The sequence below is a fragment of the Clinocottus analis genome, unplaced genomic scaffold, assembly GCF_023055335.1.
Source record: "Clinocottus analis isolate CAN_PGR_092001 unplaced genomic scaffold, fCliAna1.0.p SCAF_4, whole genome shotgun sequence".
NCBI lineage: Eukaryota > Metazoa > Chordata > Actinopteri > Perciformes > Cottidae > Clinocottus > Clinocottus analis.
In genome coordinates, this window is record NW_027176153.1 from 21,032,247 (window position 1) to 21,053,047 (window position 20,801).

At 44.4% G+C, this 20,801-nt stretch overlaps 2 protein-coding genes across 4 annotated transcripts in view; one reads left to right on the forward strand and one right to left on the reverse strand.

Moving 5' to 3' along the window:
- Positions 1–4,233: 4,233 nt before the first annotated feature.
- Positions 4,234–12,140, reverse strand: tspy (testis specific protein Y-linked). 2 transcript variants are annotated; one of them, XM_068597048.1, is made up of 8 exons: positions 9,210–12,139; positions 9,022–9,099; positions 8,815–8,926; positions 7,370–7,524; positions 6,822–6,898; positions 6,307–6,551; positions 5,933–5,980; positions 4,234–5,711 (listed from the first exon to the last, which is right to left on the reverse strand). In XM_068597048.1, the coding sequence occupies exons 1-8, from the start codon at positions 10,179–10,181 to the stop codon at positions 5,674–5,676; spliced, it is 1,725 nt and encodes a 574-aa protein (XP_068453149.1). In that variant the 5' UTR covers positions 10,182–12,139; the 3' UTR covers positions 4,234–5,673. The 2 variants fall into 2 exon arrangements, with proteins under 2 accessions (XP_068453149.1, XP_068453150.1); XM_068597049.1 differs by lacking the exon at positions 5,933–5,980 and having other exon boundaries at positions 9,210–12,140.
- The window catches only part of LOC137800048 (protein phosphatase 1 regulatory subunit 3F-like), a 9,948-nt gene continuing 200 nt past the window's right edge, over positions 11,054–20,801 (forward strand). Inside the window, exons 1-4 of one of the 2 annotated variants that reach the window (XM_068597046.1) lie at positions 11,054–12,528; positions 15,469–15,515; positions 16,135–16,220; positions 19,092–20,801. The exon at positions 19,092–20,801 is cut by the window's right edge and continues 200 nt beyond it. In XM_068597046.1, coding sequence (XP_068453147.1) covers positions 11,669–12,528; positions 15,469–15,515; positions 16,135–16,220; positions 19,092–20,033 — 1,935 coding nt within the window. In that variant the 5' untranslated portion in view covers positions 11,054–11,668 and the 3' untranslated portion in view covers positions 20,034–20,801. The remainder of the gene's footprint in view (positions 12,529–15,468; positions 15,516–16,134; positions 16,221–19,091) is intronic. The other variant, XM_068597047.1, reaches the window with a different exon arrangement.

Here is a 20,801-nt window from a genome sequence, read left to right on the forward strand (position 1 = left end):
CATGTGGCGTGTCAATGTGTAAGGGAAAAAGGTCACAGAGGTGGGCACTTCCTGTGCCGAGCAGCTGAAAAAGTTTGAAAGTCTGACTTCTTTAAATGTATCTTCAATGCACATTCTCCTGTTGGATTTGTCCTCACACAGACGTGTGTGTGTGTGTGTGTGTGTGTGTGTGTGTAAGCCGTGACCTTAACTCAAGTTGGGCGTCAGCCAGCAGGTGTGGCAGTGCTGTGTCATAGTGTGTCCAGGAGGGAGTCTTTGTTTCCTGCCCCACAGGAGGCCTCGCTCTGTTTCCAGCGAAGGAAATGGAGTCGAGAGTGTGTGCCGAGTTCAGGCTTCCGTGTTGCTCTCAGCTTTTGGCCGTGGACACCGGGACACCGGCAGGCGCCAACCGCATCATAAGCTCCCTCTTAACGTCATCCATATCTCTTTTTTCCGAACCCTCCCGCGCTCTTATCGTGACCAGCATGCGGCCCGCTACTGCCCCCCCCCCCCCCCCCAAACTCGCTAAAAGAGATAGCGACAGCTCTTCACTCACCGGTGAACGTGAGGACGAGGAGCAGGATATAGTGTCCGAACAGGCCCGCGAGCCGCCAAACATGACGGATGGGGTTTTGAAGACCGACAGCGTGGAGGAGAAAGCAAACACACAGTCTGGTTTTTTTTTTCTGGCCTACAAAAAGATCTTCTCGTCTAATGGATAGGTAATGTGGAGCGAGACATTTGTCCCTGTAGGGCCAACCCGAAGGCTCCGGATGAATCTCGAGGCCCTCAGACACATCAATCACGGCAATTTCGAGAGGCAGAGAGCGTTTGTCCCCCCTCGAGGAAAAACAACCCCATTATTTGACCTCCTGATGGTCTTTCCTTCAAGTATACTGATGAATTGAGGAGTGTTTGAACACGCCCGCTGCAGAAGAGCGGCAAAGTCCAGGGCGTTGGCCAATGCATGCTGGGATAGATGACCCTGAGAGGAAATTATAGGGTGAAAAAAAAAAAGAAGGCACAATGTTCACCGCGATTATTTTCTCTATTTCCAACCGCGACACATGTCACGTCGTCTAAGTAGGTCAGAAGAAAATGTAAACATCGAAATGCAACATAAAGGGAACAGGTGCTGCGTGGCATCCATGGACTTCACACATCAATGACCAGCAAAGGAAAGCCACTTTGGCAAACATCTTTGGCATGAGGGGCGCATACGTGGCACACATTCCAGTCGCAACCTGCTCGCCTCTCGAGCTGTATTGAGAGTGAGGTGTTTTTGCAGGTTTTTATTGGTTTTTTTTTTCTGGAGCACGAGATGGAGGAGCGCCGTCTGCAGTCGTCCAACGTGCCACGTGTCCACCGGGCCAACCAGCCGGCCACCATCTGCCTGGAGAGACAAGACTGGCACTCTCGCTCGCTATAATATGCAGCTGGGAGAATCAACAGCTGTTGAAGAAGAAGAGGAGGAAGACGCTCTTCCCAAATAACAAGGGGCGTGTGCGCGTTAGGGAGGGAGGGACTGTTACAGTACATGGAAAGGAGGACAGTAAGGATGTGAGGCGGGCGAGCGAAAGTGTCTTAAAAGGTAAATCTGTCACAGCTCAAGCTCAGAGGCATTCCATAATAACGGTTTCAAAGACACAAACATTTACAGAAGGTCTTGTGTTTTTTGATGTTGTTTGGAGTATGTGGCCAGTTTAGACCCTTACGAACCATCAGACCCTTCAGGTGGTCTGGTTTGGGTTTACTTTTCTGTTCAAGAGGCCAAACTAAACATGGAGAGGCAGCGTTCAGCTTTTCTGCTCCACATATCTGGAATAAAGTCCCTGAAAGCTGCAGGCACTCAGCTCCTTTCAGTCCAGATTGAAGACTTTCCTGTTTGCTATTTCCTTTAATAGAATTTAATAGAATCAGACTCAATGCTGCTTCTCATGACTGCATTTTATTTCCTAAACTGCACTGCAACTTTTGTTAATTTTCTTCTTTTTTTTGGACTGTTTTAATGTTTTCTTACCTGTTTTTAAATCTGCATCATGTTTGGCTTTCAATGCTTTCATGTGAAGCCCTTTGAATCGCCTTGTCGTTCCAATGTGCGATACAAATCAACTTCCCCTGCCTGTGTGTGACTTCAGCTCCATCTTAACCTCCGTGACAGAGATTGTTTGTGCTCCGAGAATCCGTGAAAAAAAATGTGTCATGCTGGGAAGAAAAAAGAGAAGAAGTGAGAATAGGGTGCATGTGGCTCTCTCTCTCTCTTTGGCAGACAAGTCTGTACGCCGACATCCATGTACGCATGCAGACACACACACACACACACACACACATGAACTGGCTGTGCTGCCTCAATTAAAATAAAAAACGATTTCTCTTATCTCTCCCCAGCCCCTTCCCTTCACCCCCTCTTTGCACACGTCCTGCAGGTGAATTTCAATGTCAGAGAGGCATGAAGGTATAAACGCGAGCGCCCTGCAATCTGTTCATGCTGTCAAGTGGTTGCGTGTGTGTGTGTGTAGGTGTATGCGTGCACTCGTGTGTGTGTCTGCCTGTGTGTGCTGTATGTGCAATGTGATTGGTGGGGTGGTGAGGCCTATTCATCTGTCTGGTGTGATCGTGGCTCTCTGTAACTGGGCCTAGGCGTGAGTATGCACTCTGCGATCTCCCGGATAAGAGTCATCCATCTGCTGTGTGTATCTGTCAGGGCCCAGGCAGCTCCGCTTATCACTGCACTCATCCATTTCCCCCCAATCATACTCACTCTATTCTCCCTTCTCGTCCCTCTAGATGTCCCCTCACCCTCCTCACCCTCCTCACCCTCCACCCCCGCCCGCACAGTTCAAATACGGTGCTTAATCTTGATCAGCTGACACGCAGACAAACCCAGGTATGGTGTTGAAAAGCCGCAAATATGTAGGTGACATGGAGGTGCATAAAAGAATGCAAGGGTTCACAAACAAGCCTGCGAGCATGTAGCACACACACACACACAGACACACACAGGTAGTTAGTATTCAGAGGCTCTTCCCCAACCTATCGGATTACACTATAGATGCCCCTCAGAGAGCGAGCGCCGAACCTTTTCTTGTTCATTTCTACAGGAGAAAATATCCTTTCTTGCCAACATCATGTCTCGCAGGAGACGAGGATGAGCTGCCGCGTGTTATCTTTTCATTTTTCAGTCTCCCCGGTGAATCAGTCCGAGCAGCAGATTCCTCTGAACTACTTTTGTGAAACGTGAGAGCATGAAGCGGCGTGACAAGATGATTTGTGTACAGTAGCAACAGCAGCTCAACCCAACGGGGGAGTGGAGTTTACACGGGGGGGAGAGGAGGGGGAATCCATTTAGGCTTTTGTCACCCCGCACACAACAAAAAAGGCTTCGCCGGCAACCCTTTAGACCGCGAAGCAGCCCAAGGTGGGCTTTGTTGTCCCAGCAATCTGTACTTAGTTTGTCACGATCAATATTGTAGGAACCCAACCCTATTATTAATTCATAGTCATAAAAAAACATGTTGTGCCGCACGGTGGGCTGGATGAAGCTGCTTCAAAGAGGAGACAAACACTGTGTTTCACATGGGATCATTACACGGGGTATAATGCGTTTCCATCATCAGTATTAATAGTATATGCCCATCTGAGACCGCATACCCCGGGTGCTGCTGGGCCTGCAGCAGGACAGGTTTTTGCTAGTGTAATATTTATAGCTGTGCATTAAAAGTGGAATCAAGGGTTTAAGTGTACCATTGCAACACCGCTGCTGTTCCTTTGTCTGGGCCTGTCCAAAAATGTCTTGCCCGGGGCTATTTGCAGTGCTCCACGCAAAATGTCAGATATCACACAGTGCTGTCATATCAAAGCTGGAGCACATTAAAGAACAGCTGTATCTCAGCGGAGTTTGTTTGATGCTTTTTTGCTCTAAGAACACGTTGCAGCCGAGCTTATGAAAGAGGTGACGTTTCTGTGAAGAAGTCCCACGTGTATCATTTTGTTTCCATCACTTCAAAAGGGTTTGAGACAGTCGTGTATTTGCCGTATTTAATTATTCATCATTTAAGCACATCTGAGAGCTTTAATGCTGTCAATTAAAGTCTTAAATGATATACCGTTTTCACTGGTAGCCAAAATAAACAGCTGCAGGCCACCGTGAGATGAGATATAATCTGAACTACGCTGCCATCTGGTGGCTCTGCGCGGCGAAAGCAAGCTCATCGTGCAAAAACAAATCCAGAAGTGCAGTCCGAGACAGCGAGGTGAAACAACTGCCTATTTTATTACGTCTGAGTCGAAAGGTGGACATTTATCTTTAAGCCAACAAAATAAACCAAAAGCAACAATCAAGTAGGTATCTTTAAACTACAGTGTTCTATAAAACACAGCACACAAAATATAACTTTTCTGATCATGTTTATGAAAAAACTTCAGATTATTCGATAAATTTATCCATGGATTAAACACGTTTACTTGTCTTATCCAAAAGACAATGCTGAAATATTATTTACAGGTCATTGCTAAGAAAAGTAAGCAAATACAAATACTAGTTTGTTACAGTGCACCCCATAATGTTGCTGTGAATTCATCGACATTTACTGACACTGTGCACATTGAAAGCCTTGTAGGTAATGTAATCGTCCTGTCTTACATTTCATGCTCACAGGCATGCCGTATTGTGGATGTGTAGAAAAACAACGTAATAAATACCATCTTTTGAAAAAGAAGATAACACAAACCTTAAAACACAATTACATGAAAACGTATCTTAAATGTCTTAAGAAGGAAATTCAAATTAAGTTAAATGCTAAAGGGGAAAACAAGGATACAAAACTCAGCTATTTATTGTAGGAGTGCGTTTACAAAATGTAGGGAACCACAGAAACGCTGGTCAAACTACGTCATGATTTTAAACTTCATACATGGTTTACAGATTGTTAACGGGGGTGAGGGGGTGGAGGTGAGAGGTTGGTGTGTAACACGACTGAAAATAGAGATGAAGGAAAAACTAGTAGCATCTTAAAACAATATTGGTTCCTATTTACTACAGTAGAGTACACGTTTCCTTATACACAGCCAACAATAACCAGAGTGTAAATGTCTGAAATCGGTATGGTTCTTTTTTAATAAAACTGTCGCCATGATCATCCCTGAGAACAAATTTTGGTTCAGTACTAAGCTCATCTAAAAAGTACTGTCGTTAGTATCAATTTAGCGTGTCACGTCAAATAAAAAAAACAAAAAAACAGCCAAAACTTTGCCTTGAAATGACCACGAAATAATGCCACTGAAGCCTTTACTGAATTGAAGAAATTTGCTAAATATAATGCCGACATGCGGCAAATCCAGATGTGCAGGCTGCTGCGTGATGCTCCTTGTTGAATAGAAGAACCTTTTATATATATAATTTTTTTTAGAAAAAAACATTTTGCAAAAAGTGAATCAGAGTACAGAGTGGTGACTGTATAAAATAGAGGGGGAAACCGTGCAGCCGTGGCTTTATTATTATTATTTATTATTACAGTTAACCCTGATTTTTAAAATGATTCTATGTATTTTAGGTATAAAAAACAAAAACTGATACTCTGTGCATAAAAATGACATTGCTCTGGTACTGTTCATCAACCTCGGCGTCCTCGTCTTGGTCCCTCGATGACCCGCCTTTCTTCATGGACAAAAGAACCACCAGCTCCTCACGTCTTCTCAGGCCTCGTCGTCCTCCTGCTCGCTGTCATCAGAGCCTGCGGGACGAAAGCAAATGATCCTTGCTGATTGGAAACATGATTAAGACAAACCAAACTCTTTTTGTTGTTGTTTAAAGCATTAATGCAAAGCAGTCAAATTGAAAAAAAATAAGCAGCAGCATAATCAAAACGTAGTAAATATGAAAAACAAGACGAGCAGTCACCCACACACGTTTTCAACCCACCCCACTGATTGTTTGTTGTGATAGTGGTCTTACCGTCAATCACAATTTCTCCACCATCATCCTCCTCCTCTGGACTCTCATCTGAGGAGGAGATATTTCCTGTCTATTTAGTTTAGCCTGCATTACCCAAAACAGTGACATTACAGCTACAACACAAGCCAGTCAACCTGACGCTTCAAAAAAAAAAAAAAGCCCTTGGCCTCAACAGCATTCACTGTGGATTTCAAACAAAAGTATTTTACAACAGCTACCTTTTCGAGTCTCTATACTTCTAAATATCTGATTAATCGTTTTTTGTATTAAAGTGAACTGCCTCCTTTTATTCATAAATAACTGGTCTGTGCCGTGTGGATCAGCTCCACACGGCTGGGTTTTAGCAGTCTTTTAAAGTTTACATTAGCACTGACCAGCGCTTGGTCCCCTCTCTTCCTCTTCTTCTTCATCCTCTTCCTCTTCATCATCTTCATCCTCCTCCTCCTCCCCCTCTTCTTCTTCTTCTTCATCCTCCTTCTCCTCCTCGCCCTCCTCCTTCTTCTTACTGCGGCCTGGTTCAGCCTCGGCAGCTTCCTCCCCGGGCTCATCGTCTGAGTCGGAGATCACCACACACTCATCTCCGTTACCGTTGTCAGCTGCTTTGGCTCCGCTGCCACCACTAAAAAACAAAACAAAAAGAAAACAGACGCATTCGTGTTAACAGTAGACGCCCTCGTTATTTTTCGGAATGCATCCCACCTGGTCTCACCAGCGGGACGATGGGGGAAGAGAGGAGGTGGCGGCAGGAAACGGTTTGAGTTTACACATGAACTATAATTTCAAGGACCTGGGGCTGAGAATATTTCTAGAATTTATAGCTTAATAATAGGTTTGTCTGCTGACTGCACATCGCACTGTTTACATGTATGAGAATCACTTTTGTTTTTACCTGCCGTTCTCCCTCGGTTCCCACAGCGGAGTCAGGTAGTATCGCAGAGGGTCTCTGTACAGGTCGTCCTTGAGTATCTGAGTAATAGCACAGGGGTAATGTCATTTTAATACGTTTAGATGTATGTGCTCATATACACCCACACAACGGTCTGAGTATTATGTAGCAAACATATAGACGGTAGAATTAGCATGCGTCAAAAATCACTCATTATCTCTGGGCGTCAAAAATCTAAATGTGTGCATAACCCATAATAATCATTATGGTTTATCAGGAACTGCTCAGAAAGTTAAATCACATTTTGTTAAACCATCGAGACTTTTACCCTCTTCCAGCACATATGTGGCACATCATTATTACAGGATACAATGTTCCACATGGTATCACCATAACTATAATAAGTGAATACAGGCTGGCACATATGAAAACAGGGCACTTTTAAAAAATGGGAGATCCCAGTTAACAAATCTCCAAAAAGGTGGCAGTGCCGATCTCTGCGTGATCCACATCATGAGCCTGCGTCAGTGTGAGGGTGCAGTCCGCTGTACCTGTGCTACATCATCTTGTCCTGGGTTGCTGTGGTCACTGAACCAGCTGAAGAAGGTCTGGTAGACCCCACGCGACGACTTCCTGGGTTCGCTGTGGGTCGTCAGGTTCTGTCCACGCTGCCACAGGATGGGGTTGGAGAAGGACATGGGAGAGCCTAAAACACGAGCGGTCGGGATGAGAAGGTGATCCAGAATTTAACTGCCATGTAGATTTCTATGTAGCCCCAAAATATGATCATTACCGAACCGTAGATATTACTATCTATACTAGCAGAGAACGTTCAGCCAGTCAGAGATGAAAATAAAAACATCTATGAAGCACTTAATATATATTGATGTGATAAAAACAATACATCTTCCAATGGCACAACAATGGCTTCTCTACATAATGTGATGCAACAGCCATGCTAAACTTGTGAAATAGTATTCATGAAATAGTCTGGCCATCCGTATTCACAAACATAGATAATACAACAAATCAACAATTGCAGTAACGGCACAGTTTATTGGAGCATTAACTGCAGTATTCGTCATCCTGGGTGGTTTTTCTGCTCAACTTTGTTCGTGGTTTTCTGGTTATGTCCTTGTGACCCTCAACACTTCTGAGCAATCGTTTCAGTGAATGAGTTTTATAGTTTTAGTATTCAACCCTGGTCCCAACCTCATGTTTTAGTTACAAACAATGGATTCGTTATGCATGTCAACTATCTTTATTTAGCCTTCTAATGACCATATAAAATGTATTGAGAAAATATTTTTTGCGTTGGGAGGTTGCCAAGAAGACAGCAGAGCTAAATGTGGAATGCACATTTTTATACATACAATAAAAAAGAAGACAAAATAGGGTGAAAAAACTCCATGCATCAGTAGAAGTGATTAAATAGACATGTATGATACATGACAACGTTGTAACGTGTTGTTTCAACAGTTTGTGGTTACGACTTCTTAGATGGAAAGTGAGATATGGGAGTCTAGATCAAGTCTGACCTACAGATGGAGACCAAGGGACATCATAAAATAGCCTTTTTCCCCAATTTCAGCTTGCACACGTTGGCACCTTAAAACCAAGCCAACTATTGTAACCTAAGATTGTCTGTATTTTGTACGAGTTCAACAGTAGAGTCCATGTAACCTGCCTAAAATGTCTATGTGCATTGAAATATACCAATACATACGCAGTAAAGACCAACCAAACAGATTGTACAGCGATGACAACTACAACCTGAGTTTGAAATATATTTCAAAGCTGCAACTTAAAGTAGGTCAAGGCCTAAGTGGTGGGACAAGCAAATCTGTAAAATTTTCCACACAGTCTAGTCGAGCCGGGGAACATGACTTTCATTTCTAAAAGAAATCCAGTGTGAACTTTAGTTTCTTAGTGCAGAGTTCCAATGTAAACTTTAAACTATGTCTTTACTTAAACACCACGTGTATTTTTGTTTTACCTCCCATCCCAAGGTGCAGCTCCTTCATGATGATGTTGTTCTGGAAATACGGGTTCCGTCTGAAGTGGAAGCGGATCCTGTAGCCCAGTTTATTATTCTTGAAGGATTCAATCTGTAGAAAAAAAGGCATAAGGAAATGTGAGAGTTGTGCTACGATGCATACACAACATCCAAATATTGTTAAAGTGCAGCGACACTTCTTCTTACCTCAAGATCGGTCATGTAACTAAGAGCATCTTCATCAGTCTCGTCGATGTGAGCCGAGAGATGAGGATGGTTTAACAGCTGGCACATTGGAAGTTAAGAAATAAAACTATGACATGTGTTTATTTCAAATACTCAAAACACAACATAGGAATGGAAAAAAAGAGCGCCATATTTCACGTTAAGGATACAGCTGTCACCCAGAAGCCAGGGATAGTTTTTGTGATGGAGCTGCGCTGATCCAGATGTGGACGCCGCTGACAACTGACCTTCAGCTCCAGCCGTTGGTGAAGCCGGGCGCTTTTCTTCTCAAGAGCTTCCAGTCTCATCTGTACCTCAGCCAGGAGAGCCACCGACTGCCTCATCTCTGGGGCCATCTTGACCGACACAATGGCACACTCCCCATCATCATTGTCCTCATTGTCCGAAGGGAAGGAAGAGCTCGGAGTGGAGGTAGATCCAGATATAGATTCGTCCCCTTCATCTGCTTCTGGCATCTCGTCTGCATCTTCTCTGTCAGTGCTGTGCACAGACGTGGAGCTGTCTGCAGCAGCTGCTTGCGTTTTAGAGCCCGTTCTCGAGGAGTGGTGGCTCCCACGTTGTTTGAACTTGCTCCCCGGTTTCACCTGTTTGACTTTTTCAGATGAACAAGGAGTCTCTCGGCTGTCTTCCCCGTCTCCTCCAGTGAGACTGGCGAGTGCTTCGGCTGCTGCGATGGCTGCCGAGTCGGTCTGGTCCAGGGACGCCGAGGGAAGCGGCTTTGTTCCCGCCGTCTTTGCCGCGTCCCCCTTGCCGTCAGCAGATCCACGTGCCTGCGAGGGCTGTGGCTTCTCTGCGTTGCTGGTGGTGGCATCGTGACCGTCAACACCGGAGTTGTTAACAGGCTGCGCGCCGGTGCCATCCGTGCTGTCTGAACCCCGATCCGCTTGCACGGCAGCTGGTTTTCCCTCACTATCTTTTGATTGGCCCTCGCTCGCGGCTATTTCTTTACTCTCGGCTTCACTGTTTCTGCAACTTTCCGAAGTGACCCCCGCTTCCTCAGGCGCGTCGCTTACTTTCGTGGACTTGCTGGGGATCGCGCTGCCTTCATCGTGGCCGGGTGATGGACACCGTTTCCTCGACGCAGAGTCTGCGGACTGTTTGCAGCCCGTCAGTTCACTCATGCTAGCTAGCTAGCCGAATAGCGAACAAGCTAGGTAGCCTGCAAGCGCGACTAAAACAAACTTAAATGCTATCGATTACACCGCTAATATGGCTTCTCGGACAACCGCTGGGATGTTGTAACTCGGTTCGTAACGTAACCTACATCCTCAAAAGAACGCAAACAGGAAGCAGCTCTCAACCCGAGGCCTTGCGGAACGTTATCACAATTAGCAGGCTAATGCTAATCTTAGTTAGCTAACGTCACCCAATTATTGTGTCCTCGCGGCGATGGCCGCACCACATCGCGCGAATAAAAGTCCAACAAGAAAGACTCTGTCCAAATAGGAAACCTTTCCCCGCCTCGACGCCTTTAGAAGGAACCCGTGCTCTTTATATTAGTTTATGTTTGCAATATCCGTTAGCTTACTATCCGTTCACCGACGTGACAGGAAAAACAATCTTCTGATTGGCTGCGGCACGCCGCGCTAAAACCTCTCCACCAATCATTTGCAAGGGTGTGTTTGAGATGAAAATATCTGTAGCAGCGGTATAACTGCGCAGCGAGTTAGTGCGCAGCAGAGATCATTCTAACGCCAATGTAAAGGACAATTCATACATTTACCCGCATGTCTAAATACACATGACTTCCACGTCTCATCTGTGAGATTATTTGCCGAACATTCGTTATAAAAAAGTAGCACATTTTAATTAATCACATATAAGGTTCAATACCTGAAATGACGAGCCCAGATGTAAACAATTGGATTTCAATGGAGGCGACAGGCTGTGTGAGATATTTATTCCCGGAAGTGGATACACACAACTATATATCCTCCTTAATGGGGGTTATACAGCTCGGTTGTTTGTTTAGCAACACACACATGTACACACACAATTCATTAAAACATAAAATATGTATTATGTAATTTCCTTTGCTTTGACCATTACAGTCTCAAGGTGATGAAATAGAAATTCCAACCTGGAATAATAATTTGCACCAGATGGTGTTTGCAGCGGTTTTAATATATACAGATGGTGTCAGTATGCAAATGTGCCATACCCAAAGACTAGATATAAGAAGGTCATACCTGGGACTTATATGATACCGCTGTAATATCCAATTTCCAGTAGTGGGCGTTCATCCAGCCCAAACCAAACAGAACAAGGGGGAGTCGCAGGATTATACCAATTTAAAAGACACATTTGGGGCATGGAGAGCCCTGTAGGTCAGTGCTAAAATTAGAGGCTGCTCCTTCCGCAACAGCGGCCAAAAACTGCGATGCATAAAGTCATTTAAACCAGGGGATACGCTCCCACAAGGGCTGGCAGTAAAGACATGTTTCCATGGGTGACATTTAACGCCACACGTTGACTAAAGAGGCTCGAGCAGGATCTACACTCGACACTGCTGCGCAAATAATGAGTATTTAGTAGTGTGTTTTTTTTCTGGAGACGCCATAGTACTTTCTTCAGCGCACAGCTTCCATGACTGTACACTTCTGCAAACATGTCTTTTTTATCCATACCCAGTCAAGAGGGCCTTTTTACCACGATTAAAAACGGCAAATCAGCCGAGGAGGCAGTCTGCAGGTCCCACTTGGACGACGACTATGACGATGATGATGATGAAGACGACAACACCGAGGACGTCCGCCTCATCCCGAGATGCTCCCCGGTGCCGAGAAAGCGAGGCCACTCCATCTACGATGAGACTGCCGAGTACATGCGGATCCATTTCGCGCTGCCCGCCGGGAAGAGAGTGTTTTTTGCCGACACAACAGGTGGGGATCTGGTGGACGTGAAGGAATTTGTTGCCTTTGATTCCGACGACGAAGAGGAAAGCGCAAGGTGGGAGGAAGAGGAGGCGAAGTATCGAAAGCCACAGCGAGAACCGAGCTACCATGTGCAGCCGGAGTTCCGCGCGCCCACCGCCGGCGCGCTGCTGCAGGCGGTGCGCTCCAATAAAGTGGAGGTTGAGCAGATGTCTCCAGTAGAGACTGAGCCACTTGCCTTCATTGGGGTGATACGGGTCCTGAACGTCTCCTTCCACAAAGCAGTTTACATCAGATCCACCATGGACAACTGGGCTACTTACTTTGATCACCCAGCAGAGTATGTCCAGGGATCTCACGATGGAAGCACTGATCGGTTCTCCTTCAAGCTGTCTTTTGCACCACCTTACATCACACACGGCTCTCGCATTGAGTTTGTCGTCCGCTATGAAACCTCTGATGGTGATTACTGGGCTAATAACTCCTCTATGAATTATGTGGTCACCCTGCTCCTGTCCTACGAAGAGGATTCCACTCAGACAAACAACAACTTGCAGCAAGTTCGAGGTATCCTGAGACCTCCGAAAGCTTACAGGTAACTCCTCCGGTCACATGGCATGCTTTTCATTTGTCAGACACAGACTAAATGGATGCATATTTAAAACACCATTTGTGTAATATTTTGGCAACCTTCTGTCTGAGAGATTCACTTGACCTTTGACCTCTATAGATTGATCTGCTCAGTATTTATCATAATTGGTAAAAACCTCAATTAGTTTAAAGGTGTTGTCAGGTAAAAATTAAGACGCTTAAAAGGCCCAATCATTTCAGAATGATAATACTTTCAGAGCCTGGTATCTAATTAATAGCCCCACGTTTGGCATAGTCTCTATATTAGCCATCAAATCATAAAGAGATAAGTCACAAAAGCAGTTGACATTGGGGTTGTGCAACAGCTGAAGTGCTCCAGTTGCCTACTTATTCCTTGTGAGGTTTTGTGACTGAAGGGAGGATTCAGCTTGTAGTATAGTAAGACGTGCTAGTGCTACACAGTCCGTTGCATGAGAGCACAAGAGGTGCGTATCAAAGCGACCGGGATCAGTTTGTTTATAGCTGATGTCTTCAGGGTCTGCAGTGAGGGATAGAAAGTGTTTTTGGAAAGAGTGCAATCCCCCTCCAGAATGTCATTCACCCAGTGGTGCGTGAGGACGATCTAAATAAGCAAAGGGCAGGTGTCGATTTCAGGCCTGACTTTTCCCTGCCCCCGTTAGATTTACCTCTGACCTTTTCTATCAGTCGTAGCGGAGAGGAGCTATTTCATTGCAACAGATTGGCTCCTCTTCCTTGCGTGGGAGACTCGAACCAGCTCACTTCTTTATTTACTTCACTTAAATCAGCTAATCCCTGATAGGAATAATGACATGCCTGGTTTATTGTGACACCGACATGAACGCGTGCGATGAATCTCACGCTGTGCAGTGACGGAGACGGAGGACAGCGGGAAAAAGTCTCCCCAAGCTTATAAAGACCCAGAAGAGAAGCAAGCAGGGCGTGCACTGACGTAGTCAGGCATGTAGGGCTGTTTGGAGGCTGGAAGGGGCCAGATGGGTTGTTAGAGATGAATGAGTCACTGATTGGAAATGGGGAAGTTTGGGGAGCAGAAACTGTACCGGCATCCCCACCGTAGCAACCGCTGTCGATTCATTAGGTGCTTTAGAAGTTCACTGATAATTAGATTTGAACGTATTAACAAGGCAGCCAGTGGGAGGAAAGGTTACTATGGGATGAAACAAGTCGAGACACTTGATTGTTTGACTTGCTGTCGGGTGAGATGACTTGCACATACAGTAGGATCAGTTTGGTGTATCCACCGGTAAATATAGATATCACACATTAATGTAGACGTGATTGAATACTGAAGCAGGGAGCATGCTGTGTTTCCTGCGATGATGACCAGTCTTAGTCTTTTTTTTATGCCGCCACACCTCCCAGATTGAGTAGGGCTCAGGTTAACTGATGTGTTACCTTAATCTAAGTCAGTCTTTATCGCACACCTGTCCACACAATCGCACTAAACCCGGTTTTCTCTTGGAACAACATCAGGCTCACACTAGGGATCTGAAGTTTTTTAAGGGGTTGGACTATATGTGCGCCAACAAAGCTACATGTCAACCTGACACCTTCATATGCATAAATTGAAATTCTTTTTGAAACTTTCAGAAAGAAGAAGACATTTTCTAGCGATTGCAATTGTTGATGAGGATCACCGCGTTGGCCACAAGAGCTTAAAAACATGTCAGAGGGCCACAGTCGATGACTGCATATGACCATAATAATGCAAAGATCTTTGTCAGGTCTTTCAGATTTATATATACTCAACTCATGTCGCAGGTCAAGAAAGGTCAAGAAGTGCGCTGAGCATGTGACAAGAGTTAGAAGAGCTGTCCACGCTCCTTGTGCTTGTTGCACATCCAGTTAAGTGTCCACTAAGCACAAGGTGCATGGACAGCTCTTCTAAGTCTTGTCACATGCTCATCACACTTCGTGACCTTTTAGCTCAGTTGGCATGCTTTGAAGAACTTCTACCAATGTTGCTCCTCCTCTTTCAACAGGAGCGCTTTCTGAAACAAAACATTTCTGCGACATGAGTTTGCGGATCATTTTTGACGAAATTACAAAATAGTTTCAACTCTCCCCATCAATTTGTAAATATTTAGGATCTGATTTAAGTGTTTTATTACGTCATGGTTGTTAGAAGGACATGGATTATATGTCATCGGGCAGCCAAAGAAACGCATTTTAGTCCAATGTCACTATAATTAAAATGGATGCATTAGTTTGAATATAGAAATATGACATCTACTGACCTATAGTGTGCTGGCACCGTTCAGTGACCCCCTCAGTCCACAATACCTCACTCAGTAATTTCCCACCTTGCTGTCTATTTAAACAAACACGCTAACGAGATGTGTCATCACTGAGGCGTTTGACGTTCAAACAGTCCGCTGAGCAGCAGCAGCTCAGAAACAGAACTGTACAAAACACACAATACGGTGCAAAGAGATAGCCATATTCAGTTAAAATGGCTGATTCAGCACTTTGACAGCTGAACTGCATCAGCTAATATTAAGCCTAATTATCTGTAACAGGTGTAAATGACGATACCTGACCATGTTCCTCCACCGTTTTAAAATATACCTCCTTGATATATTAAATACTATTTTCAATTTCGGGGCCCATATTGATGTTTTTTTTTGACAGACACGGTCACTGCATTTGTCGTCAGCTGATTCGGAGGCTGCTTTTATAGCCAAAGACGAGCCTTCAATACAAAACTGTCCAAGTGATCTTGTGGGGGATTTGGCTCCAAAGCCTTAAACCAGTATGACACCGTATGAAGTCGACTCTGATACAGAATCATCATTAGGCCTTGTGTTTTGCATCAATACAACGTTGTGTTCTAGGCACTGGATCTGTGTGTACAATCATGATATTTCATATTGTTTTTCTAACCTAAATGTCTCTTTTCTTTCAGTATAAACCATGATTTTGATTCAGAGGACGAGCAGGAAAAAGATGAAGGTACAGCATGAACGCTGTCGTCCAAAATCACTAGATAGATAGATAGATAGATAGATAGATAGATAGATAGATAGATAGATAGATACTTTATTAATCCCCAAGGGGAAATTTGTTGTCATAGTCGCGCCCAACACTTTACAGAGACCAAAATGTGCAAAATATGTAAAATATATATACACACAATAGAATACAAATAACTTTGCAAATACGAATAACTGTAATTGACATATTAATTCGCTATCTGAGACAGATGTGACATAAATGATTACAAATGAATACAATGGATAACTACAAATGATTGCATGTCATAGGACGTTGTGATCACTTTACTTACTGGCTACTTTGCCAGTTTTGCACATCCATGAAGTTGGGGCATTAAAGATGCTCGATCAAACATTTCCCATAGTGCAACGCAGTCGTGTCTGTCAGTAGATTCCCGCGGTCTCGCACTGTAAATGGTCCGCGTGTAACGCGGCTTTTCCTGTGAAAAGATTTAAGTCTCAAACACTTAGATCCGATCTGAGGCACAGAAGACGTGACGCAAATGTGTTTATCTGCTGAGCGCCCCTCTAAGCAAACTAATCAGGCTCTCACAGCGTAATGATCTATTTTACATCAGCAGAAGAAGCGCGGCCCTCCAGGTCTGGACTTGTCAGACCTACAGCTGTCTGCCCCGTCATCGTGCAGCCGGAGATCGACATCGAGGTAAGAGTAAGACGAATGGGAAATGAAAGGGGTGGCTTTTAATTTGATAAATTGTGAACCGACAGGCCTCACCTGTTGTTTTCTTCGTGAACTGTTTATGAGCTTTTTGTTTGTAGGATTATGTCCAAATGATCTTGATGTGCATGCAGTTGTTGACACGTTCCCAATTAACAATAAGTGCTTTTGTCCCTTTACTCTCATAAGACGTAACAAACATTTCTGGTCAACTTTTAAAAGCTCATCATCACTGGGTTGGTTGTTTATATTGTTCACAGCTCATTGAAGCTTCAGCAGAAACTTAGGTAACGTCTCGCTTCTCACCGCTGCAGCACGATTACTGTGTGCTCTCTTCCTCGCCAGCGTCTTATTGTATTTATATCGTGAGGCATGCTGTTCATGTTTTTGCACCTTCTGATTTTTTTTTTTTCTTTTCAGTTTTAAATAATTCAGTGCTTTAACGTTCATTCACACCATATGGAAGCATGTCTATACGTTTACATTATGTGTGATTATGACTGAAGATGTGCCGTTGTCAAGATGTTCATATTATTTTGTATGGAAATGTCGCACAATCACTGTGGCCTTGTTGTTGTTGTTGTTGTTGTTGTTGTGAAGAAACAGTGTATGAAGTTGGAGGAGACGGTTAGCTTAGCATAAAGACGAGGCCAAGGCTAGCATGACTCCGTTCAAAGCTAAAAAGGACATTATATCTACACACAGACACCGAGTTCATCATTCTGCAAAAGCAAGGACTTTCACCAGTGGATCATAGGCTCAATCCCCATTGTGTCACCTCATTTGTTGATGGCTAGTGACTTAACAGACCTTTATTCTTCAAGATTATGACTTTAACCTCCTGGAGTCTCCTCTTTCAGTCTTTATGCTTAGCTAAGCTAACCGTCTCTTGGCCGCAGCTTCATATTTAATGCACAGACATGGGGGCGGTATCAATCTCCTCATCTGACTGATACACACATTTCCCTTAAATGTAGATTCGCCACATTCGAGTAAATTAGTTCCAGTGTTGCTCTGTATGGTTGGAAAAGAGAGCTGTTGAACTGCTTAAGACCTGCATTACCTGGGGGTTTACCTTTTGCATTTTGGGAAAACAAAAGTTGATTTGGGATCGGTTCCATACTTATGAAATATCAGACTGCAAGAAATGTGTTTTTTTCGGAAGAACAGGAAGTGACAGACAGCCGGCGTAACACTGATTTAACTACGTCAGTCGGCCTAGGGTCGGTAAAAAGAGATTCCACCTCCTGACAGAGTGTTAACGTGTGAATATTGTTTCACTGATACTACACATGAATCTGTTAGGCATGTACTCATCATGTTTGTTTTACATCAGTATTCATATGCATGTGCTTTCCCTTTGGTAGAGCGTTCAAATTAAAGATGAACCAGTTAAATTGCACCAGTAAAATGTCTTACTCACTCCACACCCTCCAGTTTATTTTAATAATCCTTTTCAGGGGTTAAAACATTCTGACTTAATCATTCCTGACAAATTAATTCTCAAGTTACCAGGATTCACTCATTTCATGGATCCCTTGTGCGCAAGAGTTTGTTTCCCTTTTGCTTTTCACTCATTTCGTAGTGCTATAAACACACTTTTGTATACATTCCTCTCTAAGATGTACACAAAGAGTATTTGGTGTAATATGAAACATAGAAATCCAAGTACAGAAATGTCAGCAGACAAATTTGTACGTGTATATTTTACTCAGTATTCTTGTAATTACCTCTGCCAGGAGATTGTGTTCGGTCATATGTGTGTGTGTGTGTGTGTGTGTGGTTGTGTGTGTGTGTTTGTTAGCACACATCTGTATATATGTCTGTCCACGGCTAGCCTAATATTTTTTGTGCTCATTTATAAGCATATACCCAAGGACATTTAGTGGTTACAGCAATACACTTAAAAAAAAACATATTAAACTGCTGATTGCTGACTGTGAACCCACCGGTAGGAGACGCGCCAACGACCGCTTCCTTTTTCAAATGTTACAGCTACGATCCGGCCGACAAATACAGCTCAATTATCCATTTGACAGGTAATATTTAAAAGGCTATCCGCCACACTGGCTGGTAAACGTATATGTACCAATATAGTCATGTAATATGAAGCAATGCAAGGCTCCACCGAGAGTCTTGGTTTCATTTACAGCTGCTGTCTTCTGCTCTCTGTCTCGTGTTTTATGTACGTTATGTGCTTAACGTTAGCGAGTGTACGGTAAAGAGAGAGTGTGAAGTTAGCAGAAACAGCTGTGAATGTATGTAGCAGATATCTAAAAAAAAAAAGTATGTATATGATATTGCCTAATGCTTCAGATTTAGCTCTGGCTTCTTCTTTAAGTTTGTATTCAACGTGTATATGTGACACAAAAAGGCAATTCAATATTTTGGCGACGTGTGACGGTTTGTAGTCCATCAATAAGATATTACAGCTGTTTTATCTGCAAACATGAACATAAGATTATATGATGAGTCTGAACATATTCATCTGTATACATGCTAATCTTCGCCGTTCTGTTATTCATGTTTCATGTGTCTTAGTCTTGCTCTTGTCCTTAAACGACTTTAGTTCTGAGAAAAATATCTTTGGACTTTCTCTTTACACCGTATGTGCTCATGACAAGGGGAAGTCAAAGCATTCATGTCGTATGTAAGTCCTGTTGTGCCTGTGTTGTTTGCATTTTCTCATAATTACATTGTCAGCATGGGATCCATTTCACAGAAAAGCATTCGTATGCCATGAGATGCTTTTCCTTTGTCTGCGTGCACCGTTAATGTGGAACACAAATATCTCCCCTTTTGTCTTTTTACACTCTCCTTACTGTCGCTGTCGTCTCGCTGTTGTACTTTTAACAGATTGCGGTTCACCCGTCTGGTCCCCGTGTCCCACCGAACCCAGAGCTTCCATCTGCTGATGGCTCACTGTCCGCTCACACTGTATCCCCAGGTGAACAATTCCCTTACATGTCTTCCGAATCCACACTTCAAACTAATTCATCCTTTGTGCTCTGTGCCAGTGAATCGGTCCGGCCAAATGAGTCGCATCCTTTACCCAGACTCCACTGTGAATTAGGCAGCCAAACGTCAGACGCGCCCGTAGACGGTAGTCCCTGTGCGCCGCCGCTGCCGGCCTCAACTCCCTCTTTGCGACGCGAGTCAGGGCCGAGATCAGACAGCTCCCAGGCGGGCGGAGAGGGACTCCCTCCCTCCGAGGCCTCGCGCATTTATCTCTCCGCCGCAGAGACACATTGGTGGCCGACAGCGGGAGAGGACGGATCGACCGGCAGCCCGGTCGGCGGCCATCCTCGCCTCGAGCCGCCCGCTGAGCGCGGCGCTTCTCCCACCGCGACTCCAGGCTTTGAGCGAGAGGTCGCGGTGGGATTGAGCGACCCCGGCGCAGGATTATCTGAAGGTTCCAGCGGGTCCGCGGCGAACGATGAAGGCGGCGAGGCCGAGCCGCCGCCGTCTCCTGCGGCGGAGAGCGAGGCGTCTCTGGGAGCAGAAGGTGAAACTCCAGCGCCACCTGAGCGCGCGGAGAACGTGGGAACGCGACACTCGGCGCCGCAGTCTTCCTCGGCCCGGGAAGAGAAGGAAGACGCTCCCCAGATTTCGCCCGACACGTTATCATTCGAGAGTCTCCCGTCAGAGGGTTCTGGGATCCGGTCCGAGCGTGACGCAAACAGGGATCTGATGCCCTCCATCATCTTTCTGAGTGCAGTTGTCTCCCTGTCCGTCGTGTGGCAGGAACCCAGTGCCCTCTTCATCATCGGGCTGGTTTTGGTCTTGCATCGTTTTTGATTCCGCCACAAAAGTTCATCCTGATACTGTTTTCAAGTGAAGTGCCTTTTTATGACTCCAAAATAAGCCAACAAGTTAAAAAAAAAACAACACACACACACACAAAAAAACCACGAGTCTCCTGTTGAAGTTGTGTGTCACTGTGTGAGTTTATAGATTAGTATGTGTTTTGATCAAATGAAAGGGTACAAGGGAAACAATGTTTCCATGCAAGGTCCAATGCAAGGAGGAAGTAAATACACAAATATTACAAATATGTTCATGAGTGATGTGAAACAAGTGCTAGGTAACAGAACAGTAGTCGATTATTACCCCACTCCTACAACAACATTGTGATCACTTTAATACATATATATATATATATATATTATATTATATTATGTATACAACACAGTATATTTTTTGTATGTGGTCTGTAATTACTTTTTTCTTGTCATCTGAAGATAGTGTATGTGGTGTTATATTCCGATTTGTTCAGTCAATCCTACAATACACTTTTCATGGTCGTTGTGAGTGTAGCTGGGGCCGTTGTCTAACCCCACTGCCACGAATTTAGCTTGTGTGAACTCCACGTGTTGTTACGTCTTTAATGGAGGACAAGAAAACATGACGGTGGTGGGACACGCAAGAGACTCGGACTGGAATTTTGTTCACGAATGCAAAGTATTTTTGCCTTAATGCCTAAAATGAAAGCGACCTATTGGTAAACATGAGTTTGAAACGGATGCTGATTGAGGGACAAAAAGTAGAAGTACTGTCCAATGTGAC

Coding starts and splice junctions, on each gene's coding strand:
- tspy (XM_068597048.1), bottom strand. CDS start 10,181: ATGAGTGAACTGACGGGCTGCAAACAGTCCGCAGACTCTGCGTCGAGG. Junction 8,927..9,021: donor GTTACATGACCGATCTTGAG/GTAAGAAGAAGT, acceptor TTTTTTCTACAG/ATTGAATCCTTCAAGAATAA. Junction 6,899..7,369: donor GACAAGATGATGTAGCACAG/GTACAGCGGACT, acceptor GCTATTACTCAG/ATACTCAAGGACGACCTGTA.